Raw genomic sequence first — 25,347 nt, forward strand, 5'->3', positions numbered from 1 at the left:
GGGGAGGGGGGGTTATTAGGTGGCTCACTCCTGTAATCCCAGCTACTTAGTCGGCTGAGATCTGAGGATCCTAGTTTAAAGTCAGCTCTGGAAGAAAAATCTATGAGACGCTTACCTCCGATTAACTAACAAAATGCCAGAAAAGAGGTATGGTTCAAGTGGTAGAGTGCTAGCCTTAGTGAAAAAGCCAAATGAGAGTGAGAGGCCCTGAGTTTAAGACCCTGTACCTGCACTTAAAAAAAAAGTGGAGGGCTAGGAATGTGGCCTAGTGGTAAAGTGCTCACCTCGTATACATGAAGCCCTAGGTTCAATTCCTCAGCACCATATACACAGAAAAAGCCAGAAGTGGCTCTGTGACTCAAGGGATAGAGTGCTAGCCTTGAGCAAAAAGAAGCCAGGGACAGTGCTCAGGCCCAGAGTTCAAGCCCCAGGACTGGCAAAAAAAGTGGAAAGCAAGATCAGATCCACAGCACAGCATTGCATTTGCAAAGCCCTTGTTAAGGCTTTGCAAATTCCACCCCCAGGTGGAATTCCCAGGTTAGGAAGAGACAGTTCTGAGACATGAAGCCAGGTTTAACCGTGCAGTACTACTCTGTTTCAGTTGCCATCCTCTGAGGGCTCCATCAACCAGAAGGCAGGATTGGCAGAGGCTTCTCCTCATGTTAGAAACTAGTACAGAGGGCTGGGAATATGGCCTAGTGGTAAAGTGCTCACCTCGTATACATGAAGCCCTGGGTTCGATTCCTCAGCACCACATATATGGAAAAAAAGCTGGAATCGGTGCTGTGGCTCAAGAGGTAGAGTGCTAGCCTTGAGTGAAAAGAATCCAGGGACAGTGCTTAGGCCCCAAGTCCACACCCCAGGACTGGCAACAAAAAAAAAAAAAGAAACTAGTACAGAGCTGATTGTGGGGCACATGCTTGTAATCCTAGCACTTGGGAGGTGCAGGCAGGAAGATCTCAAATTTGAGACCAGCTTGGGTTATATAATAACACTGTTTCAAAGGAGAAAAAAAAAGACACCAGTCCCAGTGCTTTATGTAACAACTCTTGTGAAGAAAGTATCATCATGATCTTCCTCTACAAATGAGTAAACTGAGGCCAGCTCATATTGGTAACATGTAAGATTTGTCCAGAGTCATATTGTCCCACATGTTATTATAGCAGAGTATATAGTGACTGTCAGAGAAAGAACATCTCAATTCCTGTTACATGTCTATTTTTTATTCAATATATTAAATATATTAATCAGAAAAGTCACATACTATAAATCCAGGAAAAATACACAAATATAAATGTCAGAATCTGTCGTTTGTCTTCTTCCTTGGGTGACAGTCTATGTACATGTGGAAGGAGGCTGGGAAGAGAGTGAGTTGACGGAGGCTTTCCTGGAAAGGTTTGCCCAAGCTGGTGGAGGGCCCGTCCCTTCCTCCCAACCCCGACCTCAACCTCTTCCTTCCTGTATTTACAGCAGCATTTGGCTTATTTACAGCAGGGTGGCATGTGTTAAAAATGATTTATCTTACAAAAAAAAAAAAGCCATGAAGGCCAGGGCTAGGCTAGGGGATAAGACAAATTGTGGGGTCACCCCTGTGAATGCATCCCCTCCCTCAGAACTTGAGCTCCCTGCCAACCTCCTGAAGTAAGTGAGGAGGTATGACAGTGTGCAGCACAAATCCAGGCTAAGAGATGCTCTGGGGGTCCGTGGGCTCAAGGCACGTGGGGTGGTGTAAGAGTGTACAGATATGTATGCACACACATTCAGGGCTGGGGTCAGAAGGGCAGTGTGTCCATAAAGATCTTGTCGACGATTGGTGGAGGGGGCACCAAGTCCTCCAGCTTGAGGTAGAAGATGCGCTGCAGGCCCTGGGTACACAGGGTCCGCAGCTCAGGCAGTTTGCCCAGCAGACGTGACAAGCAGCTGGCCGGCTGGGGCTCACCGGCCACAGCTGCCATGTGCTCCTTCAGGCAGCTGGCAATGCGGTTCTGTAGCTCCTCCACCCGCCTTGGCTCCTGCAGCCCGTGCCGGTCTGCGGAGAGGACGTAGGATTAGCCTCCCAGCTGAAGACCAGCCGCCCAGGGACCCAGCCTCCTCCAGTCCTCTATACCTACAGCCACCTTTCAGTTCTTCTGGCACGTGGCAAAAGTACCATTTCCATAGGAGCCATATGTGTGTGTGTGTCTGTCTGTGTCTGTGTCTATGTGTGTGTACTGGGGCTTGAACTCAGAGCCATATGCTCTCTCAAGGCTAGTGTTCTACCACTTGAGCCACAGTTCCATTTTTTACTTTTTGTTGGTCAACCAGAGATAAAAGAGTATCACAGACTTTTCTGCCTGGGCTGGCTTCTAAATGTGATCTTCAGATTTCAGTCTCCTGAGTCACTAAGATTGCAGGAGTAAGCCATCAATGCCCAGCACACAAAAATCCATGCTAAGCCTCATATGCCAAGGGAGAGACAGATGGGGGGCCCAGAGGGCTTGTATGACTTGTCCAAGCTTGCAAAAATGAAATCAAAGCCAAGCCCAGGTTTTGTGGTGGGGGCCAGGAGCTTGTCCAGACTATTCTGAGGACTTCCTCCAGGTGAGGACACCTCCTCTTCAGCCACAGCTTCTTTGATTTCACTCTATATGGATGGATCCCTTATAAAATGTAAGTAATAAAAGGGACAGGACAGATCCTGAAACTCTTCAAAATAACCAAAGAGATCGGAAAACTTCTCCATTGACCAGACCCCATTCTGCCTAACATATAAAGTCCAGTCTGCCCCGGAGGAAGCCAGTGGTGGCCACCTCCAGCCAGAATGACTGGAGGTAGCCTAAGGCAGGCGGAGGGGTACATGCCATGCTGTTATGCACAGCCAAGGTGCGCGTTACACAAGCCCAGTTTATGAAAATGTATCATGTGTGCACTTTTCTGCATGCTACATAATGTTGGGGAGATTTTCTAAACAAACTAAAATTCCAAGCCAGATACCCCGCACCTGTGTTCATATCTTAGGCATTTTGGGGCCATTCAAAGGCTGGCTTGAAGCTAGGTGCTGGTGGCTCATGCCTGTCATTCAAGTTATTCAGGAGGCTGAGATCAGATGATAGAAGTTCAAAGCTAGCTCAGGCAGATAAATCTGAGACTCTTATCTCTAATTAACTGGCAAAAAGACCAAAGTAAAAGGTGTGGCTGAAGTAGCAGAGCACTGTAGAGCTGTGAGTGGAAAGCAAGGGGCCTGGGGTAAAGCCCAGTGTGTTACACTGGTCATCAGGTTTGAGCTCAAGGCCTGGGCACTGTCCCTGAGCCTCTTTTGCTCAAGGCCAGTGTTTGAGCCACAGCTCCATTTCTGTCATTTTTTGTGATTAATTGGAGAAAATTGTCTCATGGACTTTCCTGCCTGGGCTGACTCTGAATCTTGATCCTCAGATCTCAGCCTCCCGAGTAGCTAAGATTACAGGTGTGAACCATCAGCATCCGGCCTAAGCACCACTCTTTATACCCTGACACCCACTCCTTGTGCCAGACACTCACCGGTGATGAGGACAAGAGCAGAGAGGCAAGAGAAGGCAGGGACATCAATAACCAGGCTGTGCAGGGACCTGGAGAAGGCTAGGATGCTGTCAATCCAGTCACCAAAGCCACGGGCGCACTGCAGCCTGTGCAGCACCAGGCCTGAGCAGAAGATAAGCTTCCCTTCCCCCGGCTTAGACCTACATGGAGAGGTAGAAACAGTGTTCAGGGCTCAGGGTGGCTTACAGGCAGGGTCAGTGGGGAAGGGCCTGGGAGAATGGCTGGCAGCTCACCGGTAGGCCAGGCGGAGGATGAAGAGCTCCAAGAAGGCTGACTCCAGAAGCAGGTCCTGGTCACCCGGGGACAGCTCAGTGAAGCCTGGGATCTTCTCTGCCCACTTTCGGATCACGTCCAGGGAATTTGAAAGCAGGTCATAGAACTGCTGCACATCACCAGCATCCTCCTTCCCAAAGCGGGGCAGCACCAGCTCCTGAAACTGGTAAGGGTCAAGAGGTAAGCCTCATAATCAGGACCACACTTGGATGTCAGAACCAGGAGTGCAAACTGGGCCCTGGGCTGGACTCATGGGCTTGCTTGTCAATAAACACAAAGCCCAGGGCTGCAGCTAAAGGTGCATTTCTCCAACTGCCCAGCTCAAAGGGGACCCCCCTCTTTTTTCTAATCAAGTGACCTAGGGAGGTTGCCTTTCCCACCATGCACTGAGGCACCGTGTGCACCCGCAGCTCCCTCCTGGAGCAGGGGCACAGCAGAGAGGAGGGCCCTCACCTTAGAGTAGTCCAATTTGGCAGTGCTGGGCCCGGAGTCCAGGTGTGCCCGGACAAGGGAAGTGAGTAGATTGACAGGGGAGGTATCCGGGGGCTGTTTGGGTTTGGAAGGTAGCCGGCCCCGCCGCCCTTTCAGGCTGTCTGTCCGGACAACTGCAGAGAAATGAGCAGGGGTGAGGAAGGAAAGGAACTGAAGAGAATCATGCCATCTGCCCCACACCCCACAGGGCCCCGAGTGCCAAGAACCCAGGCACCCCACAAGGCCCTCCCCCAACCACCCTCCCTGCAACGTATCGGCAGGTGGAAGATGCATCCAACTCTTAGGTCCAGGGTCCGAGGTAGGAAGAGAAACAAGGGGCAGACATGCACTCTCTCTCTGGGGACCCCGCCTGACCCATCAGGCTGCTTCTGCCTCACTGGGCCCCATCCTGCCACCCACCTTCTTTCACCATGCCCACAGCCAGGCACTTCTGGAAGCGGCAGAACTGGCAGCGGTTCCGCCGCCTCTTGTCCACAGGGCAGTCCTTGTTCGCCAGGCAGATGTACTTGGCGCTTTTCTGCACTGTGCGCTGGGGGGGGGGGGGGGGGACACGGAACAGGCTGTCAGAGGGGTGGGGTGGGGAGGGGGAAGCCCAGGGGAGGGGACGGTCCAGATCCTGCTTCGGACGCAGACAAAAGTGCTCTCTGTTCACAGCTATTTTTCTAACATTTGGGTGGCAGGGGAGGGAGAGATAGGCGGGTGAAGGGAGAAAAAAAAAAAACACTTGGAGACACTAAGGGCAATTTCTGCCTCAGGAACAAGACCCCCCAGGACCCAAGGCTAGTGTCTAGGCACTCCCTGACCGCCCAGACACCTGTATTTCTTAACTACCTGTCTGTCCACGTCGGCCCTTTCCCTGGGGCAGACAGGAGAGGGCTGAGGGGTTGGGGGTGGGGACAGGAAGCCAAGCAGGCACCCAGCACGGGGACAAACACACAGACTGTTCCCGAATCCACCCCCAGCCCTCAAGAACCAAATCCCTGCCTGGATCCTTTCATCTCGTGCCAGGAACAAGAGTGCCCAGGGCCCCTTCCCACCAGGACATCGGGGCAGGACAGACAACCAGAGGGTGCCCAGTAGCATGCCCTCTCCGGGGCACCCCTCAGCCTGCACCCTCTGCCCCATCTCACCATCCCTCCAGCTCTCTTGGGTCTAGAAGGTCGAGTGTGCGCTAGTGAGCGCAAGGTCCCAGCCCCCCAGTCCCTGGAAGGTAGCCCACCTGGAAGGCCTAGCTCCTTCCTGCATGACAGAACTCGCTAGGAAAGACTACTACAGACCCCTCTACGAGGAGGACCAGACCGCACTGTCCCCACTTAGATCACAGTGCTGTGCCCCAGGGAGCCTGATACCTTGAAGAAGCCCTTGCAGCCCTCACAGGTGCGGACCCCGTAATGCTGGCACGAAGCGTTGTCCCCACATACAGCACAGCGGCCCTCGCTTGCCCCTGGAGCCCCGCTCCGGGCCTTAGCTGAGGTCATGGGCGCGTCCAGCAACCCTGAGCTGTCGAGGTGCGGGGATGTGGGTGGCAAGCCGGGGAAAGCAGCTGGCATGGAATAGCTCTCTCCTTCTCCCAGCTGGTGAGCAGCCTGGGACGGCAACAACTTCAGGGAACTCGGGGCCAGGCTACCACTAGGACCAGTGGGAGGACTGAAGGAAAAGAAGGCTGGCGGTGGGTGCCCAGCCGCTTTGGGCAGCTGCTCTGTCCAGGCCCGCAGGCCTTCATAAGTCTGGTTAGGGGAGAAGTGGCCAAATGAGCCATCCCAGGGAGAGAGCTGGGGTGGCTGGAAGCTGGGCGTGGATGGGGATGGAGCTGAGCAGGGGCTGCCATAGTAGTCAGAGCCACTGGAGGACAGGGTCTCATCGAGTGGGCCACTCAAGGTGCCAGGGTAGCAGCCGTACACCTGGAAGTCCTCCAACTTGAAGGAAGCAGAGGCGGGCGAGGTGGCCGAAGATGAGGACGTAGAGGAGGCAGAAGAGGTGGAAGAGCATGGCTGGGCTGTCCCTGGCAGCTGGTAGAGGAAGGTGTCGAACTCTCCAGTGTAGCCATCCATGAAGGTGCTGAAGCTGGGCAGAGCAGTGGGGGCAGTGGGAGCAGTGGGAGCCGCCTCGGGGCTGGCTAGGTCCATGGTGGGCTTGCTGAGCTCAGGGGTCAGGGAGTCACTGGCCAGATGGTCGCGTGGTCCTGGGCTCGGGGCTGATGTCCCATATTGGGCTTGAATACAGGGCATCTCTAGAGAGGGAAGAGACACAAAGGAAGAGAGGAAGGAGTCAATGAGAGAAGCCTGAGGCCTACTCTCAAAGGCCAGGCCTGGGACAAGCAAGAGTAGGCTTAGAGACGGGGCAGAGAGGGTACCAGGGCCACAGCCCTTCCACCCTTCCCCCTAACGCAGGAATCCTGAACTCTGGCCCAAGCCCTATCTCAGTCTTATGGTGCCGCAAAGCCCATGGGCAGAGACCCAGTCTGAGTGGGCTCAGTCGGAAAGCCAGCCACACCCCAGTGGGCCTGGGAACCCCAGGGAAGGCAGCCAGCCAGCATCTCTCCATTAGAACAGGGGGAAGCTGTGTTCCTCCAGCCCTGCCCTCCCCACCAGAGAAGGCAAGGGTGGGACTGGAGGGGGTGGGTGGGAGAAGCAGACAGACTGCAGAGCCGAGCCTCAGCCCAGCCCCCAAGAGTTGATTCCTTGTTTCTCCAACCAAGCACTTCCTGGGAATATTCCCAGGCACACCCCAGCTTCTGCATACCCCTTCTTCACCTCCCCCCACAGTGTGTGGGGAGATACACATCCTGGAAATGGAAGAGGGGCTGGAAGTGAAGGCCCAGCTGTCCAAGAAGAGGCCTGAGTAGCAAAGAAGTGTCTGAAACTTGCCCCCTGTCCCCACCCCCACAATGCATGCTGAGCAAAAGGGAGAGCCCACCTGTGCCCTTGCTCCTGCCATCTGTACAGAGTGGGCAGCACCCACTTAGAATGCTTAGAAGCTTAGGATGCTTCCAGAAACGAAACAGAAGGGAACCCAGGCCTCCTTGGTGTCCCTGGTTCCCAGGGGATTGGGTTAACTTGGCTCCAGACCTTTAAATGACATATGCTGAAGGAACACAGGGGTAGTCCCTAAAAGAAACTCCTCTGCCACCCCTAGTTATTATGAGAATTCTCAAAGTCCAGAAGGAGACATAAGGTGATTAAGCCTGCTGGAGGGTACGAGGGAGACACCCTGCCCCTGCCTGGGTTCCTCCTCTAAAGCAACATCTGTGCCCTGAAGCATTCAGGGGCTCAGACAGTGGGGGGTGTCACACACATCCAATTCTGAGGCACCCCAAAGGACAGAGATATGGTATCAAAGGAAGACCCTAAATTCACTGTTCAAAATCTCCTAAAGGAGGCTCTGGGATCGTCTCTCCCCCTCCCCCCAGGTCTGGGATCTGTACTCTAGCCTCCCTAATCAGGCGGTCAAGCTGCATAAGAAAGCAAGCTGGAGCACAGAGTACCAGGGAACTAAGGTCAAAAGGTGTCACCACCTCCTTCCTAGTCAAGAGTCTAGGAAGCTGTTTTCCCATCCCTAGGGACCCTGGACAGGGCAGCCCCACCCCTGGCTGACCAGGTTTGAATGAAGCCCCTGGAATAGGAGCTCTGACTCCACTTGCCCAATGGCACTACTGAGAGGCCCAAAGCCCTCTCTGGAGATACAAGGGGCCATGTCTTCCTGCAGTCATACAGCCTTGGACAGCAGTGGGTTGGGGGTGGAGGAAGAAAGGCGGCAGCCACGCAGTACTGGGCATTCATTCCAGCTTTATTCAAATCCTGTTTCTCCACTTGGACGTCTTACATCCGGATCAACCCTTCCCCACCTCCTCCCTCCCTTCCCACAGGTACACAGGCAACATAAGATATGAACCTACACAGGGGGGAGGGAGAGGTCCCACAGGCAGGAGGAAGAGGCGGGGTTGGAAGAGGGAGTGGGAGAATCCGGCTTCAGGCAGGTCCTGGCAACAATGTGGTTTGCACCTGTTAGACTTGAACAAGCCTCAGGGTGCACCCTACCTGAAAGATCCACTGGGGACCACTGGGGGAGGGGTACAGAGGTGGGGGGGTTGGGGGGCGTTGCTGGGACGGTGGATGGGTCATCCCCCAAGGAACACAGCAGGGGCAGGAAGACTCCCAACAGGGCAACTTTCCATGAAGAATTCCCAAGAAAGAGGTTTTACACAAACAGATGCTCACATGCACATACACCTTTCTCACATACATCACACACACCTCTGATCCAAGCCACAGCTAAAACAATCCTCCACGTGCTTCCAGATACCCCGACCCCAAAAAAACTCATTTGAATACCACAATAAAGTAGCTTTCCACAATTGAACCTCTGCCCTGGAATCGCCAAGTCTCCCCATAAAGTTCGACAGAAAAGGGGGGGGGAGGGAGTGGGGCAGAAATCCCTAAAAAACAAAGGTCCAGTCCATAAAGCGTTAAGAAAACCACGGAGGCTTGGGGAGCCTGGAAAGGAGACCCTCGGGGAAATCCAATCCTAGCTGCAAGTTGGATGGATCCGCGGGGGAGACGAAACTGTTCAGTTCTCCCACGGTGTCCTGAGCGCCCCCCCCACACACACACACCGGCCCCATCAACACTCAGATCCACACTGCAGGGTGTCCATCCTCCCGTGGGCGCCGCCCGGAGACCGTCACGAGGGCTACCCATCTGTTGGACGAGCCCGCACTCACTCCGGACGCCCACCGCAACTCCCCGCGCCTTCCACCTTGCAGCTAACTTCCCCGAATCCTCCCGGGGACCCACGGGAGAAACTGTCAGCTCTGTGTCCCGACACAGGTCCTCACCTCAACCTTCCACACCAGAGCTGCGCGCGCGCGCACACACACACACGCACACACCCCTCCCGCAAGCTGACCCCCACCACATCCTTTCTTCCCGCGCGCACACTCATCATCATCTTCATGCATCGCCCTCCCCCTAAAATTTAAATGAAAATAAAATACAATAAAGCAGATGGACACACTTTTCCCAAAGGAGACACCTACCCGGCCGGCTCCCGTTTCCCCCGCCCGGGACCAGCACCCCGAGCGGCAGCCCGGTCCCGCGTGCGTGCGCTCCGCGGCGGTCCTCCTCCGGCTCGCGAACTCGCTTTCCACGCTCCCGTGCCACTTTCGCAAGCCTCGGCCGCTGGGGCTCCCCGGGGCGCGCCGGACCCTCCTCTTAAGGGCTCCGTGACGCACAGGCGGGGCGGGGGCGCCGCTGACGCACGCGGGCCCCGGCGAGCTGTGGCCATACAAGGGCGCGGGGGGCGGCGCGGTTCCGGCGGGAGGCGGCCGCTGGGGGGGGGGGGGGAGGCACGGGGCCGGGGCGCCCGGGGGGCGGGGCGCGCGGGGGGCGGGGCGCGCGGCCTGGAATGTCTGCGCGCGTGACGCACGCGGGGTTCCATTGACGCAGGGAGCGCGGGGCCTTTGATCTATAAATAGTCTCCTCGCGCGCCCCGCAGCGCCGGCTAAAAATAGCCGCTCCACTCAGGACTCCCCACGCGGGACCCGCGGTGCGGAGAGGAGGGGGGACCCCCGACACCCGAAATAACTGGCCTGGAAGGCCGAAGCCCAAGGCGGGGGCGCTCTGGAGCCGCGTCTGCAGGGCTTTCCCGGGCCTGGATCCCTCCACCTCCTGGCAGGTCCCCGGGAGCCACCCTCGCCCGGTCCCCAGGGGTACCCCTACCCCCCGGCTCCGCCCTCCCCTGGCCCCCCTCCCGGCTCATCCATAAGGTTTTTGGGTGTCGCCCTCTGTTGCTGCTGGGCGGCTGAGGCAGGCCAGGGGACGGGGCAGGGCACTCCCTGGGGAGTCTGCACCCCAACCCAAGCCCTAGGCACACACCCTGCCTTCTCTTGCACAGTCGCTGGCTGAGGCCTTACCCTGGGGACACCAGCTAGAGCCTTGGTGAGCAACAGGCACCTGGCCTTCAAAGTCCCCTTCCCTAGGGCAAGGGTTTGCCAGCTCCCCGCTGGGCCACAGCAGGTTCTGCATCACGTGCTGACTTCGGTTTCCCACCTAGTCCTGGAGCCCCTTGCGGGGTGGATGCGCTCTAGTTGGGAAATTACCGACTTTCTGAACCGGGTGGGGCCTGAGATCTTTTCAACTTTGCCAACTCTCCCTCGTTTTATAAACAGGTTCAGAGAAACTGTGACACTGTCTTAAGGTCACACAGCAACATGATGGCACCCTATAGGGTAGAACCCAAATCCACCCACATTGCATGCTCAGGGGGACTCTACCAAAACTCTGGCGCTCGCCCATCATCAGGGAGTACCCACCTGCGGGGCCAAGTTGTATCAGGGTATAGAGCAGGCTGCAGCCACCTGTGGCCCAGCCATCACCCCTCTACCTGCCCCATGTTTGGAGAACCTAAGGTAAGGGAGGAAGAAGGACTAAGTGGTAAGGAGAGGGACCCCCACCCATTCTTCTTTTCCTCTGCAAGACAATGACTTAATGAGCTTCTGCTTCCACTGGGCCAGCTCTCACCTCATTGGGTCACCTCATGGCACTTCCTTCTGCCCCTGAGCACTGCAAGTTACACTTCCACTGTCACCTCCCTTCACAAGCTATCCACACCTGGTCTCTAACCCCCACTTCTGCCCCAAATCCCAACATCATCTGTTCCAGACCAAGCTGATGGTCTCTGGGTCCCTGGCTGGCTAACCCATCTCAAGTCCAGATACTCACATCTAACATCTTTCCTGAATTCCCATCCCTAGGGTGCAGCTGACTAAGTGGGTGAACCCAATGACACAACCCCCCAACACACACACACACTTCTAGCCCAGGCCCCATCCTCCTTGATCAAGCTGGGTGCAGGTGGCTCACACCTGTAACTCTGACTACTCAAAAGGGTGAGAACTGGAAGACTGAGGTCTGAAGCCAGCCCTGGCAGAAAAGTCCATGAGCAAAAGTAACATCAGTAGTGTGAATCAAAATGACCAGTTGGAAGCTGGGCGCTGGTAGCTCATGCCTATAATCCTAGCTACTCAGGAGGCTGAGATCTGAGAATCATGGTTCAAAGTCAGCCTGGGCAGGAAAGTCTGTGAGACTCTCAAGTCCAATTAACCACCAGAAAACTGGAAGTGGCACTGTGGCTCAAAGTGGTAGAGCACTAACAGCTCTCAGGCCTTGAATTCAAGTCCCATGACTGAGCGAAAACAAATAAATAAAATGACAAGTTGGAGCTGGGCACTGGTAACTCAAGCCTATAATCCTAGATACTGAGGAGGCTAAGAGCTGAGGATGGTGGTTCAAGGCCAACCCAAGCCTTGACTCTTATATCCCATTAACCACCAAAATAGAGCTGAGGCTTAAAGTGGCAGAGCACTAGCCTTGAGCAAAAAATAGCTTAGGGACAGTGCTCAGGCCTTGAGTTCAAACCCTATGACAGACAGACACAGACACACACACACACACACACACACACACACACACACAAATTAGAGATGTGGCACAAGTGGTAAAGTGCCAGTGGTGAGCAAGAAAACCAAGCAAGAGCATGAGACCCTGAGTTCATGTGGTGTATACACACACACACACACACGGAAAGCTCCCTTGAGGCAGGCATAGTGGCACATGTCTCTAATGCCAACACTTGGAAAGTTAAGGCAAGAGGATTCTGAGTTTGAGGCCCGCCTATGCTAGAGAGAAACACCCTGTCTCAAAAGAAAAAAAAAGTCACCGTTGGGGCCTGAGGTGCAGCTCAGAGACAGAGTACTTCTCTAGTATTGGCAGCCTTGTATTTTACCCCCAGGACAAAGAAAAAGGAAGGAAAGAAGAGGGACAAGAACAAAAAGCAACCACTCTTAACCAGCCTGTCCTGACTTTTAAATCCTCACTGTCCACCTCAGGTGATGATGCGATCTCATCCAGTCCTCTGGTTAGAACCTGCTGCCTGCCAGCACGCAGCACGCAGAGTCACGTGGATGAGTCCAAGAGCACTTGATTCTCCAAACCCATCCTTCAAAGCCCTGAGGGGAGGTGCAGGTAGGCCAAGGCCCGCTGGACCCATCCAGAGCCCCCACTTCAGCTGAAGGCTCTCTGCTTCTTGGGTTTTGTTGTTGTTGTTGTTGTTGTTTGGCCAGTCCTGGGCCTTGGACTCAGGGCCTGAGCACTGTCCCTGGCTTCTTTGTGCTCAAGGCTAGCACTCTACCACTTGAGCCATAGCACCACTTCTGGCCGTTTTCTATATATGTGGTGCTGGGGAATTGAACCCAGGGCTTCATGTATACGAGACAAGTGCTCTTGCCACTAGGCCATATCCCCAGCCCTGATTCTTGGGTTTTTACACAAGATTTTGCTTGGATTTGTGTGGAATCTTTTTGTATTAAAAAAAAAAAGCCACCACACTTCTTTGTTTTGTTTTGGTTTTAGTTGGTGGTGGCTCATGCCTAGCTACTGGGGAGGTTGAGAGCTGAGGATCCTGGTTCAAAACCAGCTGGGGCTAAATATCAACTGACCAGAAGTGGAGATGTGGCTCAAGTGGTAGAGCAAGGGACAATACCCAGGCCCTGAGTTCAAACCCCAGTACCAGAAGAAAAGAAAAAAAAAAGCTGGGCACCAGTGGCTCATGCCTATAATCCTAGCTACACAGGAGAAGCTACTCTGAGCATCTTGGTTTGAAGCCAGCAGGAAAGTCTATGACCTCCTATCTTCAATTAACCACCAACAAGATGGAAGTGGAGGTGTAGCTCAAGTGGTAGAGTACTAGCCTTGAGCAAAAAAGATCAGCAACAGCCCCCAGGGCTTGAGTTCAAGCCCTAAGACCAGCACCAAAAAACAAATAGGGCTAAGAATGTGGCCTAGTGGTAAAGTACTCGTCTCATATACATGAAGGCCTGGGTTCAATTTCTCAGCACCACATATATAGAAAAAGCCGGAAGTGGCACTGTGGCTCAAGTGGCAGAGTGCTAGCCTTGGGCAAAAAGAAGCCAGGGACAGTGTTCAGGCCCTGAGTTCAAGCCCCAGGACTGGCAAAAAAAAACAAAACCAAACAAACAAAAAAACAAACAAATACCACCAACAATAGCAACAGCAACAATAAATGAACTGCTCAAATGGAGGGGAAAGGAACAAGTAATGACAGAAAAGTATCTAAAACTAGAGATGAGGACCTATAAGTAAGTACAGGTGATGGAGAGACATACGAAGGACAGGAAAAGATGTCATGTCAGAGACATAAACTAGCACCATTCAGTGAGGGCCCAGGCCATAGGCCAAACAACTTTATCACCCAGCCCTCAGTATGGTCCTGGAGCTAATCCTTCCCCCCTTCCTTCCCTCTACTGGCTCCTGCTAATCCTCCAAGCCTTTGGCTCATACACCATCCTTCTGGACCAGCCCAATTCTTCATAAACACTTCTCACTGGGGCGGGGAGAAGGGGTGCCAATCAAGGTCAGAACTGGGAGTAGGGCACCTCATACATGTTCTTCCAGTTAAGGCTCAAGAAGAAACAGAAGCTCAGAGGCAGGTTCATTCCAGGTCCTCTAAACCACTTTCATGTCGACCCCACTGCCTCGACTCTGACCTCCAGAGGCTATGGCTGCCAACCCCATGAGCTTGCTCCTTGTAAGTGCCAGGTATGCACACAGCTTATAGCAGGTGCCTACAAGGGGCTCTTGGGTGGGACTCAGAGCACTCAATTTCTTGAGGTGGATGAGGATGACTTACTTAAGTCACCATAAGTCATCAAACTCCTAAGATTTTATACCTATGCTGTGGGCACTTTTTTGTATGTATGTTGTACTCCTCTCCCTCCCCCTAAAAAGCTCATTCTCCAAATAACCACGTCTAATGGGAGCCATATTTATTTAAATGAATGCAGCTGTAGCTGGAATTGACTGAGTTCAAATTCATTCAAGTTTCGGAAACCAAAGAGGCTCTTTCTTAGTTTGCGCGTGTTCTATAAAAAATATTCAGCACAGCTAGAGTTAGGAGAGGCTGCCCAGTCTGACGTTTGGAAGGTGGCCCCATGCCGTCAGTACAGGGTGTTTGGGACCCAGGGACTCATACTCAGATCCCTTGCTGCCCTACCAGCGTATAAACAAGAGGGCAAAAGCAGTCTTGCCAATCTCCAGTGGCTCCTGCCTGTAATCCTAGCTATTCAGGAGACTGAGATCTGGACGATCAAGGTTCAGAGCCAACTGAGGCAAGAAAAATCTATTAGACTCCATCTTCAAAATAACCAGAATTTTAAAGCAGGGCTGGAGGCATGGCTCAAACAGTAGAGCACCAGCCTAGTAAGCTACCTCAAGGCCCTGAGTTCAAACCCCAGTATCAAAAAACGAACAAAACCCCCACTGTCCCTTTGCAGGAAGATCTGTGCCTCCTCAACCCTAATTTGCTGAAGGCAATGTCTGCCATCATTCCCAGTCAAGAGGGTGGACACGGGCTGGGTGACCACTCCCATACTGCTAGGGATTGGGCAGGGCTCACTGGGCTAGGCCCCTCCCTACTAAGCAGAGGGCAGGAAACCGCCCCACTTTCACTAAACCCATCCCCACCCATAGCCTCCAAGCTATCCCCAGGGGGTAGGAAGAAGGACTAGCCTTGCTTCCTCCCAGGGAGCTTCCCCTTCTCAGCCCCAGGGCCTCCTGCCAGGCCTGACCCAGCCACTTCCTCTTCCTGGCCTGGCAGTGGGCAGAGGGATTTGTACTGTGGGCAAGGAAGTGCTACCTGCTGCCCCAGGGGCTTCCCATGACAGCTCTGGGAACCAGGGGTGAGAGGTCAGGCCCAGACCTCTGACTCTATCTCCTGGCCCTCAACCAGACCCAGCCACAGACATGCTTCCTCAGAAAGAGGTCACAGGATGAGGCAGGTTAAGCACTGCCCTATTCCAAGTCTTCAGCATGGACCAAAGATGGAAAAGGCAGCAGAGGCATTGTGTACCAAGGGCCAACAAGCTTGTTATGTGGCCAGCACCTGAGCTCCTCTAAAGACAGCTCCTCTATCTGCCCAAGGCAGACAACATCATAAATCCTGCTGGGCGCAAGAATTTAGTTTACTAACACTGAAATGGAGTATGGTCTGGGGCCTGGTTTCCAGGGGACTGAAGCAGAACCCTGAGGTAAACAGGGGACAGGTGGACGGACGGGGACAGACGGACAAACACACACACACACACACACACACACACACACACACACACACAGCCAGACTAGGGAGCTAGCATCTCTCCCTCTCCAAAAGTAACCTCATCCCCTCTTCTCCCCACTTCAAGACTGAGTGAGAGAAAATACAAGCATGCCTAGGGATGGGGCTCTCCCTAGCATGGGAAAATTCTACTCCGTATGCAGCAAGCGCTCAATTCATATGCTGGAGAAAGCTAGTTAGTTCAGGAAGTCAGGCTAGAGACACCAAAGCTAACTCTAGCCCAGTCATTCTTCCATCCCTAACTACCTTGGCAGACCAGAAGAAATTCACATGCAAGGTAAAAGAATAAGGTCAGACTTCAAGAAGAACAGCCAGTCAGAGCTGGAAAGCACAGACAGTATCACAGAGTTCCTCTGGGAAAGGCTGCCCTGTCCCTCATTAGCACCCTCTTTATAGCTGCCTCAGTCCCCCTCAGTCTGTTCAGCTCCTAGCCAGCTTCTCCCCCAAACACACACCTTCGAAGGGTTCCCCACCACCTGGCAAAATCTTCCCATTCCCTAAATTCCCTGCTCAAGATCTCCACCCAGCATCCTTGGGCAAAACTTCAAACTCCAAAATTAAAAGAAAAACAAAACCCTGTGATAACAAGTCTCGGCCGGAAAGCCTGATGCACTTTCCTATTGTTAAAGTATTTTTGGTGGAAGCTCTGGATTCATTTAGAGACTCACGTTCTGAAAAGGGAAACTTTTTTTTTTTTTTTTAAAGAGCCGAGAAGGAGGAGAGCCCATAGCCTCCCACATAAGAGGCTGCTCATTCCACCCGGCCCCAAATCCCTGGCCTACATCCTAAGCAGCATGTTTGTGGCCAGCCCTGTCTCTTACGCACCAAAAACAGCTGGGGAGGCACCAGGCAAGGAGAAGCTAAAGACTTTGGGACAGCAGGAGCCAAGCTCCTGACCGACACCTACACTCAATCAGCTTTGGAGGCTTGATATGATGTTCAAAGACCAATCATGAGATATTCCATGGATACTGTCCCTCTTTTGCTTCAGCAAACTAGGCCCTCCTCTAAGCCAGGCGGATCAGAGAGGTTGTCTAAGACCCTATGGGCAGTCCCTTAGGAAGACGGGAACTGTCACTTGTCTGTTTCCACACTTCTCCATTCTCAGTTCCAGAATGTTCCCAAAGCCAACCTCCATCATGCAACTCCAACCAAGTGACACTATTCCTCAGGGTCATTAACCTCTCTGCTTCCTTCTCTGCCTTCTTTTCTCAAAACCGAAGGATTTCACACAATGGTCACAAAGGGGAAAAAAATATATCCACACAGCCCAGCCCCAGTGCCTCAGTGTCTCCATTCTCAAGACTTACCAGCTCTCCTCCTTCAGATTCGCCTCAACACAGAGAGAATCCAGGGTTAATAGGGCACTGCTACAGCTTCAAGGAGCCCAGCAGGGAGACGTGACTGCCCGGCCAGCCTGTCCTCACCGGCTGAGCAGGCTCTGGATGGGGAACTGCCTCCAAGCCAGTATGTCCTTCTCTGTTTATATAGCAGAAACCAGAGCTGGCCTCCGGGGACAGGGGGAGCTGCCCTCGGGTCCCTCTTGGCTGGAGCCCGATTTTGGCCCAGGTCAGCAGGAGCCCAAAATAGTCAGCTGACGGGAGCCCCGGACGGAATGAGTGTGACCCTGGGCCCATGCCCAGACCTGGCAGACAGGTGCCCACGTCACAAGACCAGAAGCTCCAGCACTCACGGGGCCCCCGGCTGGCAGCCCCTCTGGGCAGCCTTGGCAAAATGTGCCGCATGGGAGTTCCACCCCATTGCAACCATCACTCAAACAACGGGGCAAACTCGAGGAATTCTGCCACCACGGCTGCTGTGTACTCAGAGGCAAGGCCGGGTGCTTGGAAAGCCAGGCCAGAGCTGTGGGTAGGAGTGGGGGCCGAGTGTGAGAGAGACACCTGGCCATTGCTGTCATCTGCACTCACGTGCTTCCCAAGTCCAGATCTCCGGCTGACCAGGGACACCTGCCCTTCCACTTACAGTAATCCCTCCCCTGTCCCCAGCCCAAGGTTAGTGGCATGCTGCCTGTGGCCAACAGGAAGCCAGATGCATGCTCAGCCCAGCTCCCAGAGGCCCTGCTTCCCAAGGCTTCCCCTCCCTGGGAACCCCAGCCTCTCCCCACCCTGGGGCTTTGCACCCTGCACACCAGCTCCACATGCAGCAACAGGATTGAGAGTGGGGGAGGGCACTGAGCTATCCTACTTCAGCTGGGATTCTCAAGCCTGGGGTGGGGGGGCACTGTAGCTGAGCGATGGCTCTCTGTCCCAGGAACAGAAAGAAGGAATCCCAGAGCCCCTGTCCAAGATGTGGAAGCTCCTTCAAGCATGGTAACCAGTTCTATAGTGCCCTTAGGCCTTCCAGGCATCTCAGGTCTCCAGGGAGAGGCCTGGTAGAAATCCGCTCCACTCACCCACAGATCAGCTTGCGGCTTTTCTGGAAGCTCCAGGTAGGGTCTATCATTATCAGCTGGCCTCTGGGTTTGCCAGGAACATACAACGAACCTAGGCTTGGCTCTGTGCTGCCTGTGGTAGGACCTTCACAAGCCATTTCTCCCTCTGTTCCTGGCTTGCTCCTTGAGGAAAGAGGAAAACTAGCTTGCCAAGAGCCCCTCCCGCCATGATAGCAGGTCAGGATTTTCTTCTCAAAGATCCTGAGTGAAGCTGGGTGCTGGTGGCTCACACCTATAATCCTAGCTACTCAGGAGGCTGAGATATCTGGGAATCACGGCTCAAAAAGCCAGCCCTGGCTGGAAAGTCCTTGAGACTCTTATCTCCAATTCGTCACAGAAAAATACAGAAGTGGTGCAGTGGCACAAGCAGTAGAGTTCTAGCCTTGAGCAAAAGCAGCTTAGGGACAGTGCCTAGGCCCAGAATTCAAGGCCCAGAACTGGCAAAAAAAAAAAAAAAAATCTTGAATGAGCAGGAAACCAGTGGCATAGCTATTCAGGAGGCTGAAATCTGAGCATCCAGGTTTGAAGGCACCTTGAACAGAAAAGTCTGTGGTGACTCTTACCTCCAATTAACCACCTAAGAAAGTTAGAAGTGGGGGGCTGGGGATATAGCCTAGTGGCAAGAGTGCCTGCCTCGGATACACGAGGCCCGAGGTTCGATTCCCCAGCACCACATATACAGAAAACGGCCAGAAGCGGCGCTGTGGCTCAAGTGGCAGAGTGCTAGCCTTGAGCGGGAAGAAGCCAGGGACAGTACTCAGGCCCTGAGTCCAAGGCCCAGGACTGGCCAAAAAAAAAAAAGAAAAAAAAAGAAAAAAAAGAAAGTTAGAAGTGAAGGTGTGGCTCAAGTGTTAGAGCACTAGCCTTGAGAAAAAAAAAATGCTGAGTACAAGATCCTGAGTTCAAATTGCAGTAGCAGCGCAGGTGCACTCATACACAGACACACACACACACATTCTGAATCAATAGTGAGGAGCATGGTCCTGCCTCCCATTCCTAGAGGCCACATCTCCACACTACAGACTCCTCAGAACCTACAGACCTGTGCTGACAAGAAGTAACCTCTCCCGGAGCAGTGTCCCCTCCTGCCACCTCTCAAGCTCCATCCCACTCCCCGCCCTGTGCCACCTCTCTCCCCACCCCCCTTCATTTTCCTAGCTGTTCTGCCAGCCTACACTACCCATGACACCAGGGCCCAGCACCTCCAGCCTAACCCGCTAAGGAAATAAGGCTTCCCCGTCCCCACCCACGCACCCCTTTAGAAGTCAGGTCTTCCCATGCTGAGGACCTCCTGAGAACTTCATCTGCCACCTCTGCAGGGCTTCCCCTCTGGTCCCCCAAACCACATCCACTTCCCATAGCTCCACATCCACCTCTGCCCCCCAACCCCACCTGCCTGCAAGACCTGGGGTGCACACAGAACAGCAGCAGAGACTTACCACTTTAGATGAATAAACAGGCCGTGATCATCAGCATTCATACCACCCCCTCCAGCTTCAGGACCCAGCAGAAGGAGCCAGGATACCAGGGAGGGGCCGGGGCTGGCCTCCATCCTCCATGGCCTATGGGGAGAGAGTCAGCATGAATGACAATAAATCAGCCAGCAAGGATGTGTCCTGGGCACAGTGCAACCTGGAAACAGAAATGGCAACAGGGCAAGACCCACGACACAAGGGGACAAGCTAGGCTCAGGTCTTCCCTGGGAGTCCATGCCCCAGAGATGGGGAGTGCGACATAGGCAGGAGCTTGGGGTAGCACCTGGGCATCTCAACACAGAGAAGCATGTCAGCATTGTCTCCTACCCCAGTCCTGCTCATAGCCTCTGGGCACACAGGGCATTTGATCAGCAGAGAAAAGATAGCTAATATGAAGAGGGGCAGAATGACCCAGCCTTACCAGGCTCTGATTCAGCCACCAAAGTTTCAGAGTCTCCCAGAGCACAGGGCTTCAGGCCCTGTCTGGGGCAAGGCCAGCCTTCTAAGCTGAACAGGAGAGACTCTCAAGAACCTTGTTCCAAAAGAAGATCTGGAGTTCAGTGTTTAATGAACTCTGATGGGGGAGGGGAGCTCTAAACTATCTGGGTTCAATCACTAGCTCGAGCACTTATCTTTGGGTAGATTACACAAATTCCTCCTGTCTCTTGTTTCTTATCTGCAAAAAAAAAAAAAAAAAAGACAATCCGTAACTGACACCTCAAAAACTAGCACCCACCAGGTTACCATCAGACTTAAAATGAGCTAATGCATGTAAAGATTTGGAACAGGGCTAGATAAGACATCGAAAAGCTAACCCCAGGGCTGGGAATGTGGCTTAGTGTTAGAGTGCTTGCCTGGCATGCATGAAGCCCTGGGTTCGATTCCTCAGCACCATATACACAGAAAAAGCCAGAAGTGGCTCTGTGACTCAAGGGATAGAGTGCTAACTTTGAGCAAAAGGAAGCTAGGAAGAGTGCTCAGGCCTTGAGGTCAAGCCCCAGGACTGGCAAAAAAAAAAAAAGAAAGAAAAGAAAAGAAAAAGAAAAAAAGCAAATCTCAGCCAGGTCTCAGTGGTTCACGCCTATAATACTAGCCACTCAGGAGGCTGAGATCACAGTCCAAAGCCAGCCTGGGAAGGAAAAGTCCTGAAGCTCTTATCTCCAACTAACCATCAAAAACAATAAATGTGGGGCTGGGGATATAGCCTAGTGGCAAGAGTGCCTGCCTCGGATACACGAGGCCCTAGGTTCGATTCCCCAGCACCACATATACAGAAAACGGCCAGAAGCAGCGCTGTGGCTCAAGTGGCAGAGTGCTAGCCTTGAGCGGGAAGAAGCCAGGGACAGTGCTCAGGCCCTGAGTCCAAGGCCCAGGACTGGCCAAAAAAAAAAAAAAAAAAAAAAAAAAAAAAAAAAAAACAATAAATGGTGCCATGGCTCAAAGTGGTAGAGCCTAACCTTGAGCAACAAAGCTCAGGGACAGCATCCAGGCCCTGAGTTAAAAGACCAAGACTGGCAAAAAAAGAAAGAAAGAAAGAAAAAGAAAAAAGAAAGCAAGCTAACCGCAGACCCTGGTTTCTTTACAAACCACTCTGGATACCTAGCCTTGCAGAGTAGAAGCCAACTATGTACCCCCACCTCCTCTACTCTTTCCCCCAATCCTGCCTCTCCAAAGACCCCTTGAGCTAGGACACCCTGACCCCACATGTGCCCTCCCTACTCCCACCTCATTCAGTGGCATCCCCATTCCTGGCCAAGGGTGTGATAGGATCAGCAACAGTGTGGCCCCTACTACTACTGGACTGTGCTTCAGGCTGAGAGGAGGTGTGGGAAAGAGAAGTCACTGTTTCTGTGGTGGGTGGTGGAAACAGCAGGGCAGAGGAAGACCTCAAGGGCAGGTCATGGGCTTCCTCTGGCTCCTTGACCTCTGCCCCAGGTCCCCTGGCTAAGGGAAGTTCCTCTGGCACAAGATACCCAGGCTCTATTAGCACCCCTCTGGGCCCATCCAAGGGCCTAGGGGGAAGGGAGGCTGTGGAGGTAAGGAGCAGGAAGTGAGGGCCACAGCAGAAGAGGAGGGAGAGGCAGGCGGCTGGGAGAGCTGGAGCACCTCCAACCCCAAACCTGTCACAGCCTATGCACCACCTGCTTCCCACAGTGGCTGTGCCATCCTCCCATACTCCAGAAACGGGCCTGGAGGTCCTCCAACCTCCCTTTCAGGCAGGGAGGGCCAAACGCTGCCTCTCATTGTCAAGCCCACCCACATCTTCCCAGCCAGTGGCCAAGAACAGAGCCAGAGCCTGCCACCAGCTGGTACCCAGGTGAGTCATCGCACTGTGGAACAGGTTTCTGATCCCATTTCCTGTCCCAAATCAAAACTCCCTCCTAACAGTCACATGGCCAGTATTTCTTGAGACTATACTGTGAGCTAGGAAATGGGTCACAAACACCACAAGACCCAGGACAGGGCAAACAAAGATCCTGGGGCCCCAGATACAAAGAGATAACCAAGGTCTGATCTAATAAGACTAGGCTAAACCCTGGGCTGAGGCAAGGTCTACGCAGGCTCACAGGCAAAAGCTGCCCTAAAAAGCGATCTGGCATCTAAGCCCACTCTTCAGAACCTGCCTCTACCTCCCCTCCTCACCTCTTCTCCCTCTCACTGCAGTGATCAGTCACAGGCCCTTTATTCCCCACCCAGCCCATGGCCGTGACCTTGGCTGCTCTCTCTGCTGGGGAAGTCCCGGTCCCAGTCCCCCTGTGTGGCTCCTCTGCAACCCACCCGGTTTCCTGTCTCACCTCCTCAAAGAGTCTCCATCCCACCCCCACGTTAACAGCACAGAACTGTGGTTCTTTGTAAAGCTTATCACTATCTGCCAACTAGAAAGCAAGGATGTTGTGGTGGTCTGTCTGTCTCAGCACTACAGCCTTCTGTCTCAAATTTAGGTCAACACTAGAAAGTGGAAGAGGATGAAGGAGGGAAGAAACACACACACACACACCTGCATTACAACTGGAAAGAGACTCAGCTTAATGAGAATACTACCTCAATGAGATGTTCCTCTTCTATTTTGGAGCAAATCCAACAGAGGTTCTGTTCTTGAGTCACAACCTTGACTCCAAAAGTGAGGAGCCCTTGGAACCCCCTGCATGGACACAGCAGAAATCTCTGTATAGTCTTTCTTGTGAAACGTCTAAATGTTAACCGCCCTTTTCAACAAGACATGAAACAGACTTTCTGCAGCTCTAGTGGCCTGTTGGGTACAGCTCTGTCTTGGCCAATCACCACCCCCACCCTGACTGCCAGAAATGGGTATATTATGAAGCTTGATTATATAATGTTAGGAAGTGTGGTTCACACACAGGTAGAAAATGTTGGCAATGCTGGAATTAGGACCTGTGTAGTAGGGTAGGCCTGACTGCGCAGAGCAGTAAGAGGGAGGATCCCCTGCTTGGGGAGCCAGTAGAAGCTGAGGGCCTAGGTTGGTAAAGGCTTTTGACCCAGGCCCAGTACCTGAACTCTGAGGTGATAGTCTTACCTCCAGCATAGGCCCCAATATTTCTCATCCATCACATTTACCTAGTGGATTTTTTTCTGTTGCAACATTATCATCAGCAGTCTTGATTTCATTTTACTGTATATACACTGTCATTCCCCTGAAATCTGGGGCATTGCAGTCAAGTCAATGGGCTCCTTTTTTGCACTCTCTGTCTCTCTCTGTCTCTGTCTCTCTCTTGTGCCAGGATGGACTTGAACTCAGGGCCCAAGTGCTGTCCCTTAGCTTTTTCACTCAAGGCTGGGCACTCTGACTATTTGAGCTACATCTCTACCTCTTACTTTCTGCTTGTAAACTGGAGATAAGAATTTCATGGGCCAACTGCAGGTGGCTCATGCCTGTAATCCTAGCTACTCAGGAGGTTGAGACCTGAGGATCATAGTTAAAAGCCAGCCAGGGCAGGAAAGTCTGTGAGACTCTTAGCTCCAATTAACTACCTGAGAACCACAAGTGGCACTGTGGCTCAAGTGGTAGCCTGATAGCCTTGAGCTGAAGAGCTCAGGGACAGTGCCCAGGCCCAGAGTTCAAGCCCTATGACTGACAAAAAAAAAAAAAAAAAAAAAAAAAGGATATCAGCGTCTTGCCTGTTGGCTTTGAACTTCCATCCTCAGATCTCAGCCTCCTGAGTAGCTAGGATTACAGTTGTGAGCTACCAGCCGCTGGTTTCATTTTTAGGTCTACATCCAAGTCACTGAGCTAGACGGCTACTTGGAGAAGGTTTAGAGGATCAAGCCTTGGAGTCGCCACTACACCAGCAGACAAGACCCGTCCCCAGACCCTCAGCACCTTTTGGATCCATCTACTGGGAAGCTGCCTACCGAAGCTAACTCGTGTCTTTCCTAGTACTTGACCCAACCTGAGCTAAAACTTCACTGAAGTCACCTCGGTGTGCAGCATCTCTCCCCTGCCTAACAGACATCAAGGTGCAAAATGGGTTTGCGCCCAAGCCAAGGAACTGCGCTACGCACGCACGCACGCACGCACGCACTCACGCACACAGGACCACCACCTCAGAGACAAGGGCTGAGTGGCACCCAGCCGAGCGGGCTCCGCGCCCGCCCGCCGGTCCAGGCCTGCATGCTGACCTCGGGTCCCTGCGGACTAGGTCTGCTGGCCGCCGGGCTCCGGAGCTCCTGGAACCCGTTCCCCCAGCCGGCCGGGGAGTGGAAGGAATTTCTCTGGCCTGGCCACGTCCAGCGCCCCTCGAGGGCCAAACCCCACCCTCGGCGGGCTGGAGAGAGCGCGCTGGCCGTCGCCCCCGGAGCGGAACGCAGCCAGAGGATCCCGGCTGGGGCTCAGCCCCGGCACCCCGCGCGATCGCGATCCGAGAGGGGGCTTCCGACGCCCTGCGCCCCGCGCCCCGGGTACCCCCTCGCATCCCGCCTCACCTGGCCCGGTGGGCTCCGCTCGCCTCTCCACCCCCGCTCTCCGGAATCGCGCTCGGGCCGCCGGCGGGCAGCGGCTCAGCGACCCGGGGGAGCCCATGCCCGAGCCGGGGCCGAGGCCTGGACCCCACGAGGGTCCCGGGCTGGCGCCGCCGCCCCGCGCTCCGGCAGCCGCCCCGCGCGCCCCACGCCCTGCCGCCCGCCCCCACTCCGGGGAGCCCCCCGCCCCGCGGTTCCGGCCGCGCCCGCGCCCCCCGCCCCCGGCGCGCCGCCCGCCCGCGCGGCCTCCCGGCCCCGGCGCGCCTCCCCCGGAGGGCGGGCAGGCGGGGACCGTGACGCGCGCGCTCATTGACGTCTCCGGAATCCCGGCGGCGGCGGCGGCGGCGGCCGACGCAACCTCATCAATGGAGCTAAAAATAGAGGCGCCCGGAATAGCCAGGAGCGCCCCGCCCCGCGCCCCCCCTCCCTAGCCTCAGGCAGGCCGCCGAGCCCCCAGTTACATAACGCGCCTGGCCCAGGCACGGGTGGTTTGCAGGTGAGGGTTCTGAGGCTTTGCTACCACCACCACCCGAAGGCCCCACTCCACACCTCCGGTTTATAAATAAATGTACCTGGGGCTTCCCCCTGAGCTGCACATGGAAAAAGTGAGGCCCAGAGAGGCTCTGCAGCGACTCAAAGTCACACAGCAATTAGGCTGGTTGAGGGCACGCGGCTCCCCAAGGTGGCATGAACCTGTGGGTGTGCATGACACGGCAAGGGCAAGGAACCCAGGAGGCAAGGCATATGGCTTAAACGGAAGAAGACATATTACTGAGAAAGAGGACTTGCTGGGAAGGTGGAATTTCCCCTTAAGAGAAGCACCTCCAGAGGCAGGGTCACATGAATTCAGTGATGTGACTGCTTCCATAGTCCTGTGTGACCCGGAGCAAGTCCCCTAACCTCTCTGAGCCTCAGCTACCTCATCTGTAAAGTGAG

General features: G+C 54.1%; 1 protein-coding gene across 3 annotated transcripts; it reads right to left on the reverse strand.

Annotated features, from left to right (window-relative positions):
- Nucleotides 1-1,197: 1,197 nt before the first annotated feature.
- Nr4a1 (nuclear receptor subfamily 4 group A member 1) lies at nucleotides 1,198-24,447 on the reverse strand. 3 transcript variants are annotated; one of them, XM_048364123.1, is made up of 8 exons: nucleotides 24,376-24,447; nucleotides 19,399-19,521; nucleotides 5,670-6,550; nucleotides 4,720-4,849; nucleotides 4,282-4,433; nucleotides 3,789-3,991; nucleotides 3,517-3,695; nucleotides 1,198-2,029 (listed from the first exon to the last, which is right to left on the reverse strand). In XM_048364123.1, exons 3-8 carry the CDS (start codon nucleotides 6,546-6,548, stop codon nucleotides 1,773-1,775), a joined length of 1,800 nt encoding a protein of 599 aa, XP_048220080.1. In that variant the 5' UTR covers nucleotides 6,549-6,550; nucleotides 19,399-19,521; nucleotides 24,376-24,447; the 3' UTR covers nucleotides 1,198-1,772. The 3 variants fall into 3 exon arrangements, with proteins under 3 accessions (XP_048220080.1, XP_048220072.1, XP_048220075.1); XM_048364115.1 differs by lacking the exons at nucleotides 19,399-19,521; nucleotides 24,376-24,447 and adding an exon at nucleotides 16,818-16,983; XM_048364118.1 differs by lacking the exons at nucleotides 19,399-19,521; nucleotides 24,376-24,447 and adding an exon at nucleotides 9,356-9,485.
- Nucleotides 24,448-25,347: the final 900 nt, after the last annotated feature.

This window comes from Perognathus longimembris, chromosome 1, assembly GCF_023159225.1.
Source record: "Perognathus longimembris pacificus isolate PPM17 chromosome 1, ASM2315922v1, whole genome shotgun sequence".
Classification (NCBI taxonomy): domain Eukaryota; kingdom Metazoa; phylum Chordata; class Mammalia; order Rodentia; family Heteromyidae; genus Perognathus; species Perognathus longimembris.